The sequence below is a fragment of the Microcebus murinus genome, chromosome 8, assembly GCF_040939455.1.
Source record: "Microcebus murinus isolate Inina chromosome 8, M.murinus_Inina_mat1.0, whole genome shotgun sequence".
In the NCBI taxonomy this organism is placed as follows: Eukaryota; Metazoa; Chordata; class Mammalia; order Primates; family Cheirogaleidae; genus Microcebus; species Microcebus murinus.
This window is the reverse complement of record NC_134111.1, coordinates 48,641,146-48,659,630: the sequence shown is the minus strand read 5'-3', so window position 1 is coordinate 48,659,630 and position 18,485 is coordinate 48,641,146. Positions and strand designations below refer to the sequence as shown.

The following is an 18,485-nucleotide window of genomic DNA, read 5'->3' as shown; positions in this document are numbered from 1 at the left end:
GTGCAAGCACACCAACTAAAAGACAAAGACTGTCAGATTGGATTTTAGAACAAGCAAAATCCAAATATATCCTCTCTACAAAGTACTTTAAATATAAAGACATAAAGATATATTTAAATTAAAAGTAAAAAGACAGAAAGAGATTTGCCATGTAAATTCTAACTTAAGAATGCCAACCCATATAAATAACCACCTAACAATGCCTAATTTAAAAATTAAGAAATGGCATTACATGCTTTCAGGAAAACCCTACTCATGAAAGCAGATGAGGGTAGACTTCTAACAGGTGTGGGTCTCTTCCCTAAAAGGAGATAATCCTCTCCAAAAGAGAGCAAAAGCAACAGAATTTCTGGGACTACATATACACAAGAATGTTCACTTAGGTGATTGCCCAAAATAAATATAACTGTAAGAATATAACACATAATATTGTATTACAGATACATGCATAATTAAAGGAGTTAAGCATCTCATTTAAAAGTATATTTGTTCTCTAAAAAAGGAAGGTAGGCAATACCATTTTTCCTTCAATCTGTTATAATCAATGTACTTGCAAGGAAAAAAACTATAATAATACTATTATTTACTCTAAAAATACTATTAATAAAAAAAGTTTAAAAAAAGTTAAATAAAATCTGTATCAAAAACAAGGCCTTGGCCAGGCACGGTGGCTCACACCTATAATCCTAGCACTCTGGGAGGCCAAGGCGGGCGGGCGGATTGCTCAAGGTCAGGAGTTTGAAACCAGCCTGAGCAAGAGCGAGACCCCATCTCTACTATAAGTAGAAAGAAATTAATTGGCCAACTAATATATATAGAAAAAATTAGCTGGGCATGGTGGCGCATGCCTGTAGTCCCAGCTACTCGGGAGGCTGAGGCAGGAGGATTGCTTGAGCCCAGGAGATTGAGGTTGCTGTGAGCGAGGCTGATGCCACAGCACTCACTCTAGCCTGGGCAACACAGTGAGACTCTGTCTCAAAAAAAAAAAAAAAAAAAAAAAAACAAGGCCTTTAAAACAAAAATAACACAGAATCGGCACTGTATTAACCGCTTCATCTAAAACAAAAAAAACATAAAATATATGAATTAATGGTTTTCAAGACACTGGACATCTAGCAAAAAAGGACAATAATCTCTGGAAGATGGGAAAGAAACAAAGTGACCACGACAAGTGTTATGGCTTACTTCCTTGAGAGATTTTCCACGCCATAACACAAAGAAGAAGAATCAAAATGGGTTGAGACTGAAACAAGACCCACGTCTTTCACCTCTCACAAAAATCAACTCGCCCTGGGTAACAGACTTGAACCTTAGGTGTGGAAACTATTAGAAGTCTATAGGAAAACGTTGGAAATACTCTTCTAGACATTGGTCTAGGCAAAGAATTTATGAAGAAGACCCCAAAAGCAATCACAGCGGCAATAAAAATAAATAAATGGGACCTGATCAAATTTAAAAGCTTCTGCACAGCCAAAGAAACTGTCAAGAGAGCAATCAGACAACCCACGGAATGGGAGAAAATTTTCACAAGCTATACATCCAATAAAGGGTTGCTAACTAGAATATATTTAAAACTCAACTAAAAAAAAAAAAAAAAAATACACATGCGCAGTTCACCCTAAAAAAAAACAAAAAAAAAAACAAAAAAAAAAAAAAAAACTCAGGAAAATTAGCAAGAAAAAAATCAAGCAACCCTATCAAAAAATGGGCAAAGGACATGAACAGAAACTTCTCAAAAGAAGACAGAATGATGGCCAACAAACATATGAAAAAACACTCAACATCTCCACTCATCAGGGAAATGCAAATCAAAACCACAATGAGATATCACTTAATTCCAGTGAGAATGGCCTTTATCAAAAAGTCCCCGAACAATAAATGTTGGTGTGGATGCGGAAAGATAGGAACACTCCTACACTACTGTTGGGACTGCAAATTAGTTCAACCTCTGTGGAAAGCAATGTGGAGATATCTTAAAGCAATACAACTAGATCTACCATTTGATCCAGCAATTCCGCTACTGGGCATCTACCCAAAAGATCAAAAGTCACTTTATGAAAAAGACACCTGCACTCAAATGTTTATAGCAGCACAATTCACAATTACAAAGTTGTGGAAACAACCCAAGTGCCCATCAATTCATGAGTGGATTAGTAAAATGTGGTATATGTATACCATGGAGTACCATTCAGCTTTAAGAATCAATGGTGATATAGCACCTCTTGTATTTTCCTGGATAGAGCTGGAATCCATTCTACTAAGTGAAGTATCTCAAGAATGGAAAAACAAGCACCACATGTACTCAACAGCAAATTGGTATTAACAAATCAACACCTCAGTGGACATATAGGAATAACATTTATCGGGTGTCAGGCAGGTGGGAGGGGGAAGGAGGGGATGGGTGTATACAAACACAACAAGTGAGATGTGCAATGTTTAGGGGATGATCACGCTTGAGGCTCTGACTTGATGGGGAGGGAGGGCATGGGCAATATACATAACCTTAACACTTGTACCCCCATAATACACTAAAAAAAAAAAGGGTCCGAGCAAACTCCCTGAGTGAGAAGGCAGAACTGAGAGTCTCTAAGAAAATCGATGCAGCTACAGTTCGTAGGACAGAACACTAAAGAAAAAAGAATTCCACAGAGAAATAATTCTAGAGCTATACAGAGAGTGCCTCTGAGTATCTGAACATTCACCAGAGTACTGACTAGCACTACCAAAGACCAGAAATAAAAACGTCTAGAAGGCTTAGAACACAGGACATACGCACATATAGAATTGAGAATAGTGTCTATTCCCATCAGACAGACTGGAAAAACTCATAATTCATGAGGCATTAGATGATTCAGGAGTGTCTTTCCTCAGTTGTGGAGAATAATTAGGCCTAGACTGAGCACTTCCTCAGACCCACTTAACAAATGATAAAAGCAAGACCTAAAAGAATCAAATTGCTTCCAAGAAAATTAGCTGTACACCAAAACAAAGTTCAAACATATTTATAAGATGACAAAATATCAAGCACTCAACAAGGTAAAATTCACAATGTCAGGCATCCAATGTCTGGAACACAAAAAGCACAACAACACAACCTACAGTGAGCAGAATAATAAATTGAAACTGACTCAGAACTAACACATATTAGAATTAGCAGAAAAGAATATTAAAAGTTATTATAAAAGTATTCCATAGTTCAAAAGTTAAGTAGAGATATGGAGGATTTAGGTTGGTGCTAAAGTAATTGAAGTTTTAGCATTATTGACATTTGCCATTTGATACTGGAATACATTCTTCTTTTTTTTTTTTTTTTTTTTGAGACAGAATCTCACTTTGTTGTCCAGGCTAGAGTGAGTGCTGTGACATCAGCCTAGCTCACAGCAACCTCAAACTCCTAGGCTCAAGCGATCCTCCTGCCTCAGTCTCCCAAGTAACTGGGACTACAGGCATGCGCCACCATGCCTAATTTTTTATATATGTATATTAGTTGGCCAATTAATTTCTTTCTATTTATAGTAGAGATGGGGTCTCGCTCTTGCTCAGGCTGGTTTTGAACTCCTGACCTTGAGCAATCCGCCCGCCTTGGCCTCTCAGAGTGCTAGGATTACAGGCGTGAGCCACCGCGCCCAGCCCTGGATTACATTCTTAAATAAATGTGGTTATGTTACACATCATTTTAATGCGTATTTCTCACTTTGTGTTTTTTTGGTAATGACTTATTACTTGGTGTTTATTTTAGACTATGGAAATAATGTTAGACAAAAAGAAAATTTGTCCTACACCAATTCGTCTGGAAAGAAAAAAAAAAATAAAAAGATATAAATTTTTTAAAGAAGAAAAAAAAAAAAAAAGAAAATTTGAGCCATTTTCTCATTTGAGTTCAAAATGGGTCGTAAAGCAGCAGAGACAACTCGCAACATCAACAATGCATTTGACCCAAGAATCGCTAACAAATGTACAGTGCAGTGGTGGTTCAAGAAGTTTTGCAAAGGAAATGAGAGCCTTGAAGATGAGAAGCGCAGTGGCTGGCCATTACAAGTTGACAATGACCAATTGAGAGCAATCATTGAAGCTGATCCCCTTATAACTACACGAGAAGTTGCTGAAGAACTCAACATTGACCATTCTATAGGTCGTTCAGCATTTGAAGCAAATTGGAAAGGTGAAAAACCTTAATTAAGTGGGTGCCTCATGAGCTGAAAATCAAAAATATCAAAAAAATCGTTGTTTTGAAGTGTCATCTTCTCTTCTTATATTCAACAACGAACCATTTCTCAATCAGACTATGACGTGCAACGAAAAGTGGATTGTATATGACAACTAACGATGACCAGCTCTGTGACTGCACCAAAAAGCAGTGCGCCAAAGCACTTGCCAAAGCCAAACTTACACCCAAAAGGTCATGGTCACTGTTTGGTGGTCTGCTGCCAGTCTGATCCACTACAGCTTTCTGAATCCTAGAGAAACCATGACATCTGAGAGGTCTGCCCAGCAAATTGATGAGACGCACCAAAAACTGCAACGCCTGCAGCTGGCATTGGTCAATAGAAAGGGCCCAATTCTTCTCTACGACTACACCCAACCGCACGTTGCACAACCAATGCTTGAAAAGTTGAATGAACTAGGCTGCAAAGTTATGCCTCATCCACCTGACCTCTTCCCAATCCACTACCACTTCTTTAAGTATATGGACAACTTTTTGGAAGGAAAAGCCTTGCACAACAAGCAGAATGCAGAAAGTATTCTCCAAGTGTTTGTCTAATCCTGAAGCAATTTTTATGCTACAGGAATAAACAAATTTATTTCTCATTGGCAACAATGTGTTGATTGTAATGTTTCCTATTTTGATTAATAAAGATATGTTTGAGCCTAGTTATAATGATTTAAAATCCATGGTCCAAAAATAAAGTAGTAAAAGAAAAAACTGTCCACCTAGAATCCTACATCCTGAGAAATTATCTTTCAAAAAAGCCAAAAAAAGGCAAAATAAAGACATTTTCAGACATACAAAAAAAGAAAGTATACATTACCAGCAAACCCACACTATAAGAAATGTTAAAGAAAGTCCTTCAAGCAGAAAGAAAATGATACCAGAAAAAAATAGAAACTTACACAAAGAAAAAAAGAGGCCGGGCACGGTGGCTCATGCCTGTAATCCTAGCACTCTGGGAGGCCGAGGCGGGAGGATTGCTCAAGGTCAGGAGTTCAAAACCAGCCTGAGCAAGAGCAAGACCCCGTCTCTACTATAAATAGAAAGAAATTAATTGGCCAACTAATATATATAGAAAAAATTAGCCGGGCATGGTGGTGCATGCCTGTAGTCCCAGCTACTTGGGAGGCTGAGGCAGCAGGATTGCTTGAGCCCAGGAGTTTGAGGTTGCTGTGAGCTAGGCTGATGCCATGGCACTCTAGCTTGAGCAACAGAGTTAGATTCTGTCTCAAAACAAAAAGAGCACTGGAAATAACTAGAAGAATTAGGTATTTTTATTATTTAAATATCTTTATAGTATATATCTCTAACTTATCACAGTCTACTTTTACTTCTATTACTTCACATGTAGTATAGGAACCTTATAATATTAATAGTTCGCTTCTGGCCAGGCATGGTGGCTCATGCCTATAATCCTAGCCCTGTGGGAGGCCAAGGTGGGTGGATTGCTTGAGGTCAGGAGTTCAAAACCAGCCTGAGCAAGAGCGAGACCCTGTCTCTACTATAAATAGAAAGAAATTAATTAATTGGCCAACTAATATATATAGAAAAAATTAGATCTTAATATCATACTATATGTAAAAATAAATTCCAGATGGACTAAAAGACCTAAATGTGAAATGTAAAACCTTAAATCTTTAAAATTTAAGCATGTTTTTAAAACCACAGTAAAGATTTCTTTAACAAGACACAAATAACATAAACTGTAGAAGAAATACTACATTTTTAATGTAAAACCTTTTACAACACAATTATGTATTTTAAGGTAAAAAGACAAGCAACAGACTAGAAGATGAAATTAGGAATCCATGTAACCAAAGATCAGTATCCAGAATACATATAGCATTCTTAAAACTCAGTAAGATTTAAAAAAAATAGAAACAGGCCAAGAATATGAACCCACAGTTCACAAAGGAAGAGGATCAAATGGCCCTAAAACATGAAGATGCTCAACTTTACTAATAGGAAAATACAAATTTTAAAAAGATGTTTATCGAGGATGGTTTAACATATGCAAATCAATAAATGTGATACATCACATTAATAGAAAGAATAAAATCCATACAATCATTTCAATAGATGCAGAAAAGGCATCTGACAAAATTCTACATTCCTCTCAGCAAATTAGGTATAGAAGGTATTAATACATACCCTGTCTCAGTCCATTTTGTGTTGCTACAAAAAAAATGCCTGAGACTGGGCAATTTATAAAGAAAAAAGGTTTATTTGGCTTATACTTCTGATGACTGGGAAGTTTTTGGCCATCTCCATCTGGTGAGAACCTCAAATTGCTTCCTCTCATAGTGGAAGACAAAGGGAGTTGGCATGTGTAGAGATCACATGACCAGGAAGATGGGGGTTGGGGGTAGGTGCCAGGCTCTTTTTAACAACCAGCTTTCATGGGAACTAATAGAGTCAGAACTCACCCTAAGGGAGGGCAATAATCTATTCATGAAAGTATTGGTGAAGGTGTGGAGAAAAGGGAACACTTGGTGGGAATGTAAATTCATACAGTCATTATGGAAAACATCATGGAAGCTCCTCAAAATATTAGAAATAGATTTACCATATGATCCAGCAATCTCACTACTGAATATATATCCAAAGGAAGTGGAGTATGTCAAAGAGACATCTATACTCCCATGTTTATTGCAGCACTATTCACAATAGCCAAGGTATAGAATCAACCTGTGCCCCCAAATGGATGAATGGATAAAGAAAATGTGGTATAAATATGCAATGAAATATTAATCAGCCATAAAAAGAATGAAATCCTGTCATTTGCAAAAACATGGATAAATCTGGAGGCTATTACATTAAGCGAAATAAGACAGGAATGAAATGACAAATACCGCATGAGTTCATTCATGTGTGGATTCTAAAAAGGTTGCTCTCATAGAAGCTGTCATTAAGAGACTAGGGAGGGTGGGAAGAGGTGGGGAATGTGAGCATTTGGTCAAAGGGTACAAAATTGCAACTAGAAACGAAGAATAATTTTTGGTGCTCTATTGCACAGTAGGGTGACTCTATTGCACAGTATTGTATTGATATATCTCAATTAACCAGAAGAGAGGATTTTGAATGTTCCCACTACAAAGAAATGATAAATGTTTGAGGTGATGGATACACTAATTACTCTGATATGATCATCACACAATGTATGCATGTTCTGAAACATTACAATGTACCCCAAAACATGTACAGTTATTATATGTCTGTTAAAAATAAAAAATAAATTGCCCTTGTTAGTGATATATACCCAAATCAAAATGGCAGGAATTAAAAGGAAATTCTGAGAATCTGGAGATTTCATTGAAAAAAAAAAAGATGTTTATATCCAACAGTTTGGAAACATATTATAAATTTATATAAATAACACCAAATTTTGATAAACAGAAAAACAAGAACTCAAATTCCTAGTGGCAGTGTAAGTGGAAGCAAACAGTATCAACCACAAATGATATCAACCACTGCAGGGCAATTCTTAAACTATCTAGTAATGTTGAAGAATATAACCCTTATGGCCCAGCAATTCCCCCCCTAGGAATCTATCCTAAAGAAATACTAGCCCATCTGTACAAAGAGACATATACAAGGAAGTTCACTGTAGCCCTTTGGAAGCAATGAAAAATGTAAAGCTTCTAATTTTCCTTCAGAAAAGAAATAGATAAGTAAACTATGGTTTAGTCATAATATAGAATAATAATAGTTAGAAATGAATGAACCAGTCTATATTAACAACATGGTAAGTGAAAAAGGCAAATTGCAAAAGGATTCATACAATATAAAATCATTTATGTAAACTTTTAACACTAAAAAAAAACACATATATATGTTTTCATGCACAGATATGGCACAGAAATTTCATGATAATGGTAAACTCTGGGGAGGGAAAGAGAAAGGAAAGGAGAGGAGGACTGAGCTTTCCCTCTGGACTGTGCCAGCAGAAGGAAAGGGAAGAATAAAGAATGGGGCCGGGTGCGGTGGCTCCCGCCTATAATCCTAGCTCTCTGGGAGGCCGATTGCTCGAGGTCAGGAGTTCGAAACCAGCCTGAGCAAGAGCGAGACCCTGTCTCTATTATAAATAGAAAGAAATTAATTGACCAACTAATATATATAGAAAAAATTAGCCGGGCATGGTGGCGCATGCCTGTAGTCCCAGCTACTTGGGAGGCTGAGGCAGCAGGGTTGCTTGAGCCCAGGAGTTTGAGGTTGCTGTGAGCTAGGCTAATGCCAGGGCACTCACTCTAGCCTAGGCAACAAAGCGAGACTCTGTCTCAAAAAAAAAAAAAAAAAAAAAAAAGAATGGCACTAAGCAAGCATTATTAGATGTCTAGTCAAAATCCATTTCTCTTTTTCTCAAGCCATGAAACAACAAAGACCAAAAGTCAACAAACTAAGTGATGGAGCAAAAGTTCATAGAAAGCATGGTGCCCAATGACACAAATAAACTAATGTCAAACTAGTCCTGAGCTGTAAACAGTAAATGTCTTCAAAATTTAAGCCACTTTTACCTGGGATTTCTGAGAAAAAATAATAATAATAATAATTATATATATATATATATAGAGAGAGAGAGAGAGAATGTGTGTGTAAAGAAATAAGAAAAGAAAAAGGGAAATCTACAGAAAGCTATTTTGGGGAAATACATAATTTATTCAATTTTAGGCATGCTGACATTATCCTAGTATCAGGGTATTCAACTGGACAAAATTTCCCAAATTGGTATGATTTCAAAAACAATAGTTTCCTGGATTTAATCAATAAACTTTAAGTTATTCAAATTTACAGATATATTTACTATAGGATTTCTCTAAGATGTTATGCATTGCAGACAGCCAAGAAGATACGGAATATATTTCCCAACTTTGATTATAATACTTCCTACCCTTGGCCGGGCATGGTGGCTCACACCTGTAATCCTAGCACTCTGGGAGGCCGAGGCAGGTGGATCTTTTGAGCTGAGGAGTTCAAGACCAGCCTGAGCAAGAGTAAGACCCCGTCTCTACTAAAAATAGAAAGAAATTAATTGGACAGCTAAAAAATACATAAAGAAAAAATTAGCTGGGCATGGTGGCACATGCCTGTAGTCCCAGCTACTCGGGAGGCTGAGGCAAGAGGATCACTTGAGCCTATGAATTTGAAGTTGCTGTGAGCTAGGCTGACACCATGGCACTCTAGCCCAAGCAACAAAGTGAGACCCTATCTCAAATAAAAAAACAATACTTTCTACCCTCTATAGAAGATCTCTGCAAAACTATATATCTAGAGATAGAGAAGTGAGTATAGCTGATCTTTGAAGCATTAAGAGCAAAATCCACTAGAAAGAATTCTCACTAAAATATGAAAGGGTAATGCAATTAGAATATCACCATTTTACAACCCCTAATAAAATAATAGGTCTGGACAATGATAATCAATAGCTGCTAAAATCTTTACCACTATGGGGAACTTTATAACGAATGCATCAGGCTGACAAACCTGAACTCATTGATCAATACTAACATTTACTAAAAGAGAGACACGCAAACATTCTGTAGCTCCTCATGTGATACAATAAGTATAAAACACCACTAAAAAGTTTTCTTGCCAAAAAAATAGAGCGTGAAATTAGATCAAGCATTTAGATCAAATTATTGGTTTGTAAGAAATAAAGAGCAGAACATGTTAAACAACACAGAGATGCAATCAGTAAAACCCAAAATGTGGGCTTCTTCAACTAATAAATTACAGAGAAGAAAAAAAGAAGGGGGGGGCTATAAATTAAAGGAGATTTAACAGATATAATAATCAAATACAATATGAAGACCTCGCCTGGATCTTGATTCTAATAAATCAAGTCTAAGAAATCATTTATGAGACAACTGGGAAAATCTGAATACTTACTGGATGTTGAAGAATTAAGAAATAATTATAAATATTTTAGGTGTGGTAATGGTACTGTGAGGGTTTTCTTAGAGGGGATTGTTTATTTTTGTTTTTGTTTTTGTTTTAGAGACAAAGTCTCACTATGTTGCCCAGGCTGGAGTGCAGTGGCTATTCACAAGCACGAGCAGTACACACTACAGTTTCAAACTCCTCGGCTCAAGTAATACTCCTGCTTCAGCCTCCTGAGTAACTGAGACTACAGACATGCCAGGCTTTTTTAATTGTGGTAAAATACACATAACATAAAATTCACCATTTAAACCATTTTAAGCATGCAACTCAGTGGCATTAAGTATACTCACATTGTTATACAACCATCTCCACTATCTCAAGAACTTTTCATCTTCTCAAACTGAAACTCTATAACCATTAAACAATAACTCCCTATTGTCCTCCTCTCCCAGCCCCTGGTAACCACTATTCTACTTTTCGTCTCTATGAATTTGATTATTCCTGGTAATCCAGGTACCTCATATAAATAGAAGCATACAATAGTTGTCCTTTTGTGACTGGCTTATTTCACTTAACATACTGTCGTCAAGGTCTATCCATGTTGTAGCATGTATCAGAGTATCATTCCTCTTTAAGGTTTAATAAATATTCCAATGTATATATGTATATACTACATTTTGTTTATCCATCAGTGGACAGCTGAGTTATATTTTAAAGTTTACATCTCTTTAATGAGATGCGTACTCAAATATTTATAAATTAAAATTATAAGATATCTGAGGCCGGGCGCAGTGGCTCACGCCTGTAATCCTAGCACTCTGGGAGGCTGAGGCGGGAGGATTGCTCGAGGTCAGGAGTTCAAAACCAGCCTGAGCAAGACCTCGTCTCTACTAAAAATAGAAAGAAATTAATTGGACAACTAAAAATATATATACAAAAAATTAGCCGGGCATGGTGGCACATGCCTGTAGTCCCAGCTACTTGGGAGGCTGAGACAGGAGGATTGCCTGAGCCCAGGAGTTTGAGGATGCTGTGAGCTAGGCTGATGCCATGGCACTCACTCTAGCCTGGGCAACAAAGTGAGACTCTGTCTCAAAAAAAAAAAAAAAAGATATCTGATATTTGCTTCAAAATACTCCAACCTGGGAGGAAAGAGCAGAGAGTAGTGGAGGAGAGATAGCAATAGATGAACATGATATCATTTTTCACTTATGAGATCAGCAAAAATCAGAAACACTGATAACAGCATATATTAATATACTGGCAAGGATGTAGGGAAACAAACTCTTTCATACATTATTGGCGAGAGTGTAAATTGTTAATAATTTATTTTGAGGCCTCTATCAAATTTAAAAATGTACACTTCCTTTAACAGAGATATAACTACTAGGAATTTATATTCAAACATATACATGAAGAAATGTATACAAAGATACTGACTATAATTGTGTTTATAACAGCCCAAGATTAAAAACCATCTGTCTATCAGCAGAGAACTGACTGCATAAATTAAAGTATAATGCAAAATAGGAAAATGCAATGGAATACTATTTAACTTTAAAAAAGAAAATGACCTACACCTGTAATCCCAGAACTTTTTAAGAATCACTTGAAGCCAGGAATTCAAAACCAGCCTTGGCAAACAAAAAAAAAAAATAGAATAAAAAGAAAATGAAACAGTTCCATGTGTACTAATATGAGACGTGTCCATAAGTATGTTAAGGGAAAAGAGCAAGGTACTGAAGAGAATGACACTATTCAACCACACATTCACTGCTTCCATTTCTGGCACTGCCACCGATCAAATAACCTAAAAATCTCCCACAACAAAACATCTAGAAATGCTGGACAAATAATACTTTTTAAATGCATAACTAAGTTTAAAAGAAAGTAAGGGAAATCTCTCACTGAAGAATGACATGGAGAAAGGAACCTTTACTTTTTACCTTATCTACTTTTTTTTTTTTTTTTGACAGAGTTTCAACGCTGTTGCCTAGACTAGAGTGCAGCGGCCTCATCATAGCTCACTGGAACCTCAAACTCCTGGGCTCAAGTGATCCTCCTGCCTCAGCCTCCTCCCGAGTAGCTGGGACTACAAGAACACACCACCAGACCCAGCTAATTTTTCTATTTTTGGTAGAGGCAGGGTCTTACTCTTGCTCAGGCTGGTTTCAAACTCCTAGCCTCAAGTGATCCTCCCAACTTGCCCTCTCAAAGTGAAAGGATTACAGGCATGAGCCACCACACCCAGCCCCTTATCTACTTATTTTTGGTATACCCAATATGTATTATTTTTGAAATTAAGAAATGAAAGAAAATTATCCCTTGAAGCACTGTGAAAAAAGCTATGGATTTAATAATCAATGCTACCTCTTGAATAACTAAAGCAATGTAATCTTACAGCAGCTTTGCAGGTATAGCAGCTGCTATTTTTACCCAATTTAATTCAACATTTCTGAGCACCTACTAAGTACAAGAGACTATGCTAGTCTCCAATTAGCAGCAGGAGGAAGTCTCTATTTTTTAAGGAGATTATAATCTGTGAGGAAGAACAAACAAGGTGGCAAAAATATCTATAATACAGAATAGAACTTGAAAATATTCATCCTCTGCATCACAATTTGAGAACTAAATATTTAAAATCCCAACTTCTGGTTAGTGCCCCATCAAAGCCCAAAGACAGTCAGTCAGAGATTACAGCTGACCCTTGAACAACAGTGGTTTGAACTGCATGGACCCATTTGTAGGCAGATTTCTTTCAACAAAACTTAGATTGAAACTACAGTATTCACCAGATGTGAAACCCTAATACATGAAGGGCCAACTTTTCACATACATGGGTTCCCCAGGGCTAACTGCAGGACTTAACAATGTGCAGATTTTGTTACATGGAGGAGTAGGGGTGAGGTGGTTCTGGAACCAATCCCCTATGTATACTGAGTGACAACTGTATCTTAGGTTTTCCATGGCATGTTTTCTTTTGAGTTCACTCATCCATCAACCATTTGTGACAATGACTGCGTCTATTCACTAGTAGTAAAACTATGTTGTTATACATACAGTTATTAATATAGTTTCCATAGCCTTTGAGAGCTCATCCCACAAATGAATCCTCAAGTTTCATGAACCAAAGTTTCAATGAACCAAAGTTTTCTTCCTTTGGTTCGTATATCTGTTAATATTGCCACAATGATTCTATCAATACTACTAAGTCAAAAATAACTGAATCCTCCCCATATTTTTTAACTACAAAATTGAAAATTAAATACTAATACAGTTGTGATAAATCCAAGATTCTTCTCCATCTCCAATCACACAACATCTTACACACAACAGTCAGAAAGTGCGAAGAAGATTAAGGCACAGGAGGATTTCTCTTTTAGTAAGAACACAGACATAAGGAAAAATGGAATCCCTCCTCTAAAACTAACTAAACAATGGAATTTACAAACTTTTATGGCAGCTGAAATAACAAACCCCAAAATCAACACATATTCAATCTGTATTCTAAAGGGATTTTTTTTAAATAGCAAAAACTGAGAAAAGTTAAATATATTCTGTCTATCCCAGGATAGTCCAGTTTTGCCCACCAGGAACACTTAAAAGTTGTTGATGATTTCCAGTTCTAAAAAGGTTTCAGAGGCAGCCTTTTAGCCTGCACTGCTGTCCACCATCACCTATGTCTCTTGAAGCAGTAAACCAGTTGTGTAGCCCAGAAGAATTTTTCTACCCAACACAGGAATTATAAAAATTTCAGAATCACATGGCCACAATATTGTTTATTGTTTAATCTTGTCCTTTAAGAAATCAGACATGGCAACTACTGACATATATAGGCAATAGTTCCGCATTTCAGTTAGAGATAGTAAGAAATCTCTAAATACTATGTATCAACTCATAGAGGGTTGCCAGACTAGGGGAATAAGTATCTATCTATAAAATGTCAGTAAAGATAAAGAGATTAGGATGCTGTGAGATTAGAATATTGACTATGTACAGCCTGGGTGTCCCAAACCTGTATGAGTACTTTTAAAGAAACTCACTAACATATTTCTGCTCCTGCACTGAAGTATCACAAGAGATCAGATTTGCATCTCATCCAGAACAACCTGATAATTACCACTGTGTACCAAAAGTCGGGGAAAAATCAGTTTTATTTCCTACTTTCATGTTTTTTTGGGGGGGTCTCCTAAATCCTAATCTAGCTCAAGAAGTAAAAATGTCTAAGTATCAGTAAAGGATTGCTCCAACTCTTCTATGCTTTGATGTCTTTCTTAAATTAAAAAAAAAAAGTTACTAAAAAAAAAAAAAAGAAACAAAAGTCCAAATAAGAATGGCATATTAAAAACAAAAACAAACAAACAAAAGACAAAACACAGTACTGAACAGAAGAACCAATAAGAATGCTACTTAGTAGAGGCAGTAGAGAATAGTTGAGTAGTCAAGCTCTGCAGCCAGCATGCCTAGTTTATTAACTATATGATCTTGAGCAAGTTTCTTTTAACTATGTTACTCCTATTTTCCTCTTCTGCACAATGGGAATAACAACAGTAACAATCTCAGAGATGTTAAAGAATAAATGAGTTAAATCATGTAAAGCATAAGAATCTGACCATTTTTAATCAAATAGATGGATAAAAATCCAAGGTTTTAATAACACTGTTGATAAAACTGTTGGAAGATAAGCAGTCTCATACACTGCTTAGTATTAATACTAAGCCTTATGGAGTGCAATTCAGATATCCCACTTTTGAGAATTTATCTCATTTTATGAGATAAATATGAGAATTTATCTCATATTCTTGCGCAGGTAGAAAAAGACAGGTATATTAGGTTTTTTATTTCATACCGAAAACCCAAACACCCATCGAAAGAGATGATTATATCAAGAATGGCAAATTCATGGCACAGAACACTATGCAGTAGTTTTTTTTAAAAAAAAAAAAAGTGAGGGTACTTACTGATGAGACATTTAAGGTAACTAAAAAATATAAAACGTACAACAGCAAAAGTTACCCTTTGCATAAAAAGAGACTGAAAAACTAGGAAACGTATTCATCTTTGCTGGTTTTGCACTAAGAGAAACTACTAACAATGGCAAATAACTGGGCAGATAGGAGACTGATAGTAGAGAAACTTCAAACCGTCTATATATTTTTTTTAGCTATATAAATATTTTACCTATTCAAATATCAAATCTTTAAAAGTGTTTTTAAAGCTATAGTGGCACAGTTCAAGAGCTCAAATATTAGTTGCAATTATTATGTTGTTATTATCAAGCTCAAAATACCTCCTTTCTGAAGCCTTTTTCTTACTCTCTCTACACAGAAGCCTTCTCTCCCTCCTCTAACTCCCAGACTACTATTTAAAGAATTTGTTATTTTCTACTCCAGCGAAAGCGGATTAAGGGGTAGGTCAATGTCTCACTCATTTGTAATATCCAAGGAGCCTTATTTGTACACAGTAGGTACAAACATTTTGGAGTAACAGTAACCTACAATTATTCCAAAAGAGAAAAACGTGATAATTTCTAAAAAGATTATACTCTATCATTAATTATAAGGCCTGAAAATTGAAAAAGCTGAATAACTGGATTTGCTAGTGTTCTTTCAACTACTGCCCAGCCAAAATCGCCCCCTTTCACTAAGTTTTCCTTTTCTTTTCAGGACTGTCCCTGACATTGACATCATGTCCCAGGCCGAGACCCAACATGTACCAACTCTCTATAACTCACTGCAAACTCTGAAATGTTGTGTTTTCTCTCATAAGTCCCAACACTGATCCATCGCCCCTGTCAAAAATGGATGCTCCTGTTATGAATGCTCTTGTTGACTGCTTTTAGACAGACGTTCACATATTAGGCAGTAAACAAAGTGTCCTTAACTGAAGAAGACCTAACACTTGATGCCTAATTCGCTCCGTGTTTTGTTTGTTCTTCTGGTATGGAAGGTATTCTATAATTGACTGCTCAGTAGCCCAATTCTAGATGTCACTCCAGCACACCAAATACTCCACTGACAGCTCAACAGTCACTTTTCATACAGGCCCCTCCCCTTCCCTCCTCCTTCAACCCCCCCCCCCCATCAGCTCAAATGCTCTTCCCTTCATACTGACAGACACACTGACAGTTCAGAAGCCCTTTTCCCCATGCGTCCTTCTCTGCAGTTACAAAACTACCTCCCCACCTCTCATCACCCCCCAACTCAACTCGGTCCCCAATATCACCCCGCTCCCTGCCAATCATAACCTAAGACTCTTCCAAAGAACCAGGCAGCTTTGCAACCTTTCCCAACAAGTACACAATTGACAGGTCGACATCAGATTCCCCCAAATATCCTTTCCTCCTCCCTTCCCTCCTACTTCACACACTGGCTCTCTTCTCGCTATCACTTACCCTTCCTGGCTTCCCCGAAAATTCACTGCCCCGTTCCCTAAACACGCTCTCCGCTCTCCCCGCCTCCCCACCCTCTTTCCACAGCTGACAGCTCAGTCACCTCCATCCCCATGTGGCTGCACCCTCCTCCACACTCTTCCCTTGACAGCGCAGGGTCGGCTCCCTGTCCCCCAGCCTGGGCTGCCGGCAGTGCCCCCCGCCCAGGGTAGCCTCGCCCGGGGGGAAGGCTTCACTCACCCACTCTCCCGCATCACATTGCTGTCCCCACAGTCACAGGCGCCCCCGGCCTGGCTGCGGAACATGTTGAAGTCGTGCCCGGTGTGGTCGCCCTGGTGGAAGCACTCGGCGCACAGCGACATGCAGGGGGAGATGCCGCACGTCCGGCAGCGGTAGGCCACGAAGTTGGCTGTCCAGACCAGGCCGCAGAGCGCCGCGGGGTCGTAGGCCCGCACCGCCGCGCAGAACTCGTCATAGCCGCCGCCGCCGGCCAGAAGGCACTTACACCACTCCAGGGCCTCCTCCTCGGCCGCCCCCGGACCGCCCCCGCCGCCAGCCGCCGCCGCCTCCTCGCCGCCCGCAGCCGCGGCCAGCGGCCGCTCGGCGCTCAGCACCCGCTCCAGCAGCGCCTGCAGCTCCTCAGCACCTGCCCGGTTGTCTGGCCGGCTGAGGGCCGCCTTTAGGTGAGCGGCGGTGGCCGCCTTGTCTAGGGCCAGCCCCGACGCGGGCAGCTCCGGCTGGGACGGCTGCTGGCCCCCGACGGCCGCCGCGGCCGCCGCCGCCATGATGAGAGCTCAGAATTTGGAGAGTCCAGGACCGGCAGCTCCTCCCGGGAGCGTAAGGGAATTGACTGCTGCGATTGCTCGGCCCGCCCAACTCTCGCGATACTCCGGAGCTGCGGCGGACCTCCGCCTGCGTCCCCGCCCCTGCACACGCCCCTGCGGGCTGCGGTGCCTCTCCCCGCCCCTCTGGGCCGGGCTCATCCTTAGTCCCTTATCCCCAAGGCCCCAGCCTCTTGGCTCTCAACTTTCAGTTGAGAGCTACTGAAATAAGGGATTCGCCTTAGTAAATATCTTTAATAAGGGCAGTTTTTTCTTTATTTGCATAGACTTCAGGAATTACAGACAGGATCTTTCAGCTGTGTTTTAGGCATCTGCATTTCGTTTTGAGATGTAGATTTCTACTTAGAGAAGTCTGCTCCTACTATTGAAGCACCCTTCTAATTTTTCCCCTGAATCAATTCATATCCTCACACTATTACCAAGATAATCTTCTAAAGTACATTCTTTAGAAAACTACAGTACATCCTTATTGTCATTTTCCTGTTCAAAATCTTTAGTAGAAATAGAAACCAAACTCCTTAAATCTCACTCAAAACCCACACATCACAAGTCTCCCAACTTTACCTTATATTTATCTTATATTCTCATGCTTATCTCCTGATGGTACTCCGAGTTTGCCATATTAAAAAAGGAGACCGAGGCCGGGCGCGGTGGCTCACGCCTGTAATCCTAGCTCTTGGGAGGCCGAGGCGGGCGGATTGCTCAAGGTCAGGAGTTCAAAACCAGCCTGAGCAAGAGCGAGACCCCGTCTCTACTATAAATAGAAAGAAATTAATTGGCCAACTGATATATATATGTAAAAAATTAGCTGGGCATGGTGGCGCATGCCTGTAGTCCCAGCTACTCGGGAGGCTGAGGCAGAAGGATCGCTGGAGCCCAGGAGTTTGAGGTTGCTGTGAGCTAGGCTGACGCCATGGCACTCACTCTAGCCTGGGCAACAAAGCGAGACTCTGTCTCAAAAAAAAAAAAAAAAAAAAAAAAAAAAAAAAAAAAAAAAAAAAAAAAAAAAAAAAGGAGACCGGCCGGGCGCGGTGGCTCACGCCTGTAATCCTAGCTCTCTGGGAGGCCGAGGCGGGCGGATTGCTAGAGGTCAGGAGTTCAAAACCAGCCTGAGCAACAGCGAGACCCCGTCTCTACTATAAATAGAAAGAAATTAATTGGC

The 18,485-nt window shown here is 39.0% G+C and overlaps 1 protein-coding gene across 4 annotated transcripts in view; it reads right to left on the bottom strand.

Moving 5' to 3' along the window:
- The window catches only part of UBR3 (ubiquitin protein ligase E3 component n-recognin 3), a 192,554-nt gene extending 175,239 nt beyond the window's left edge, over nt 1–17,315 (bottom strand). For 2 of the 4 annotated variants that reach the window (XM_020288393.2, XM_020288395.2), the window contains exon 1: nt 16,722–17,315. In XM_020288393.2, the coding sequence (XP_020143982.1) occupies nt 16,722–17,266 (545 nt within the window). In that variant the 5' untranslated portion in view covers nt 17,267–17,315. The remainder of the gene's footprint in view (nt 1–16,721) is intronic. The other 2 variants (XM_020288397.2, XM_020288398.2) reach the window with 1 other exon arrangement.
- Between the last annotated feature and the right edge of the window lie 1,170 nt (nt 17,316–18,485).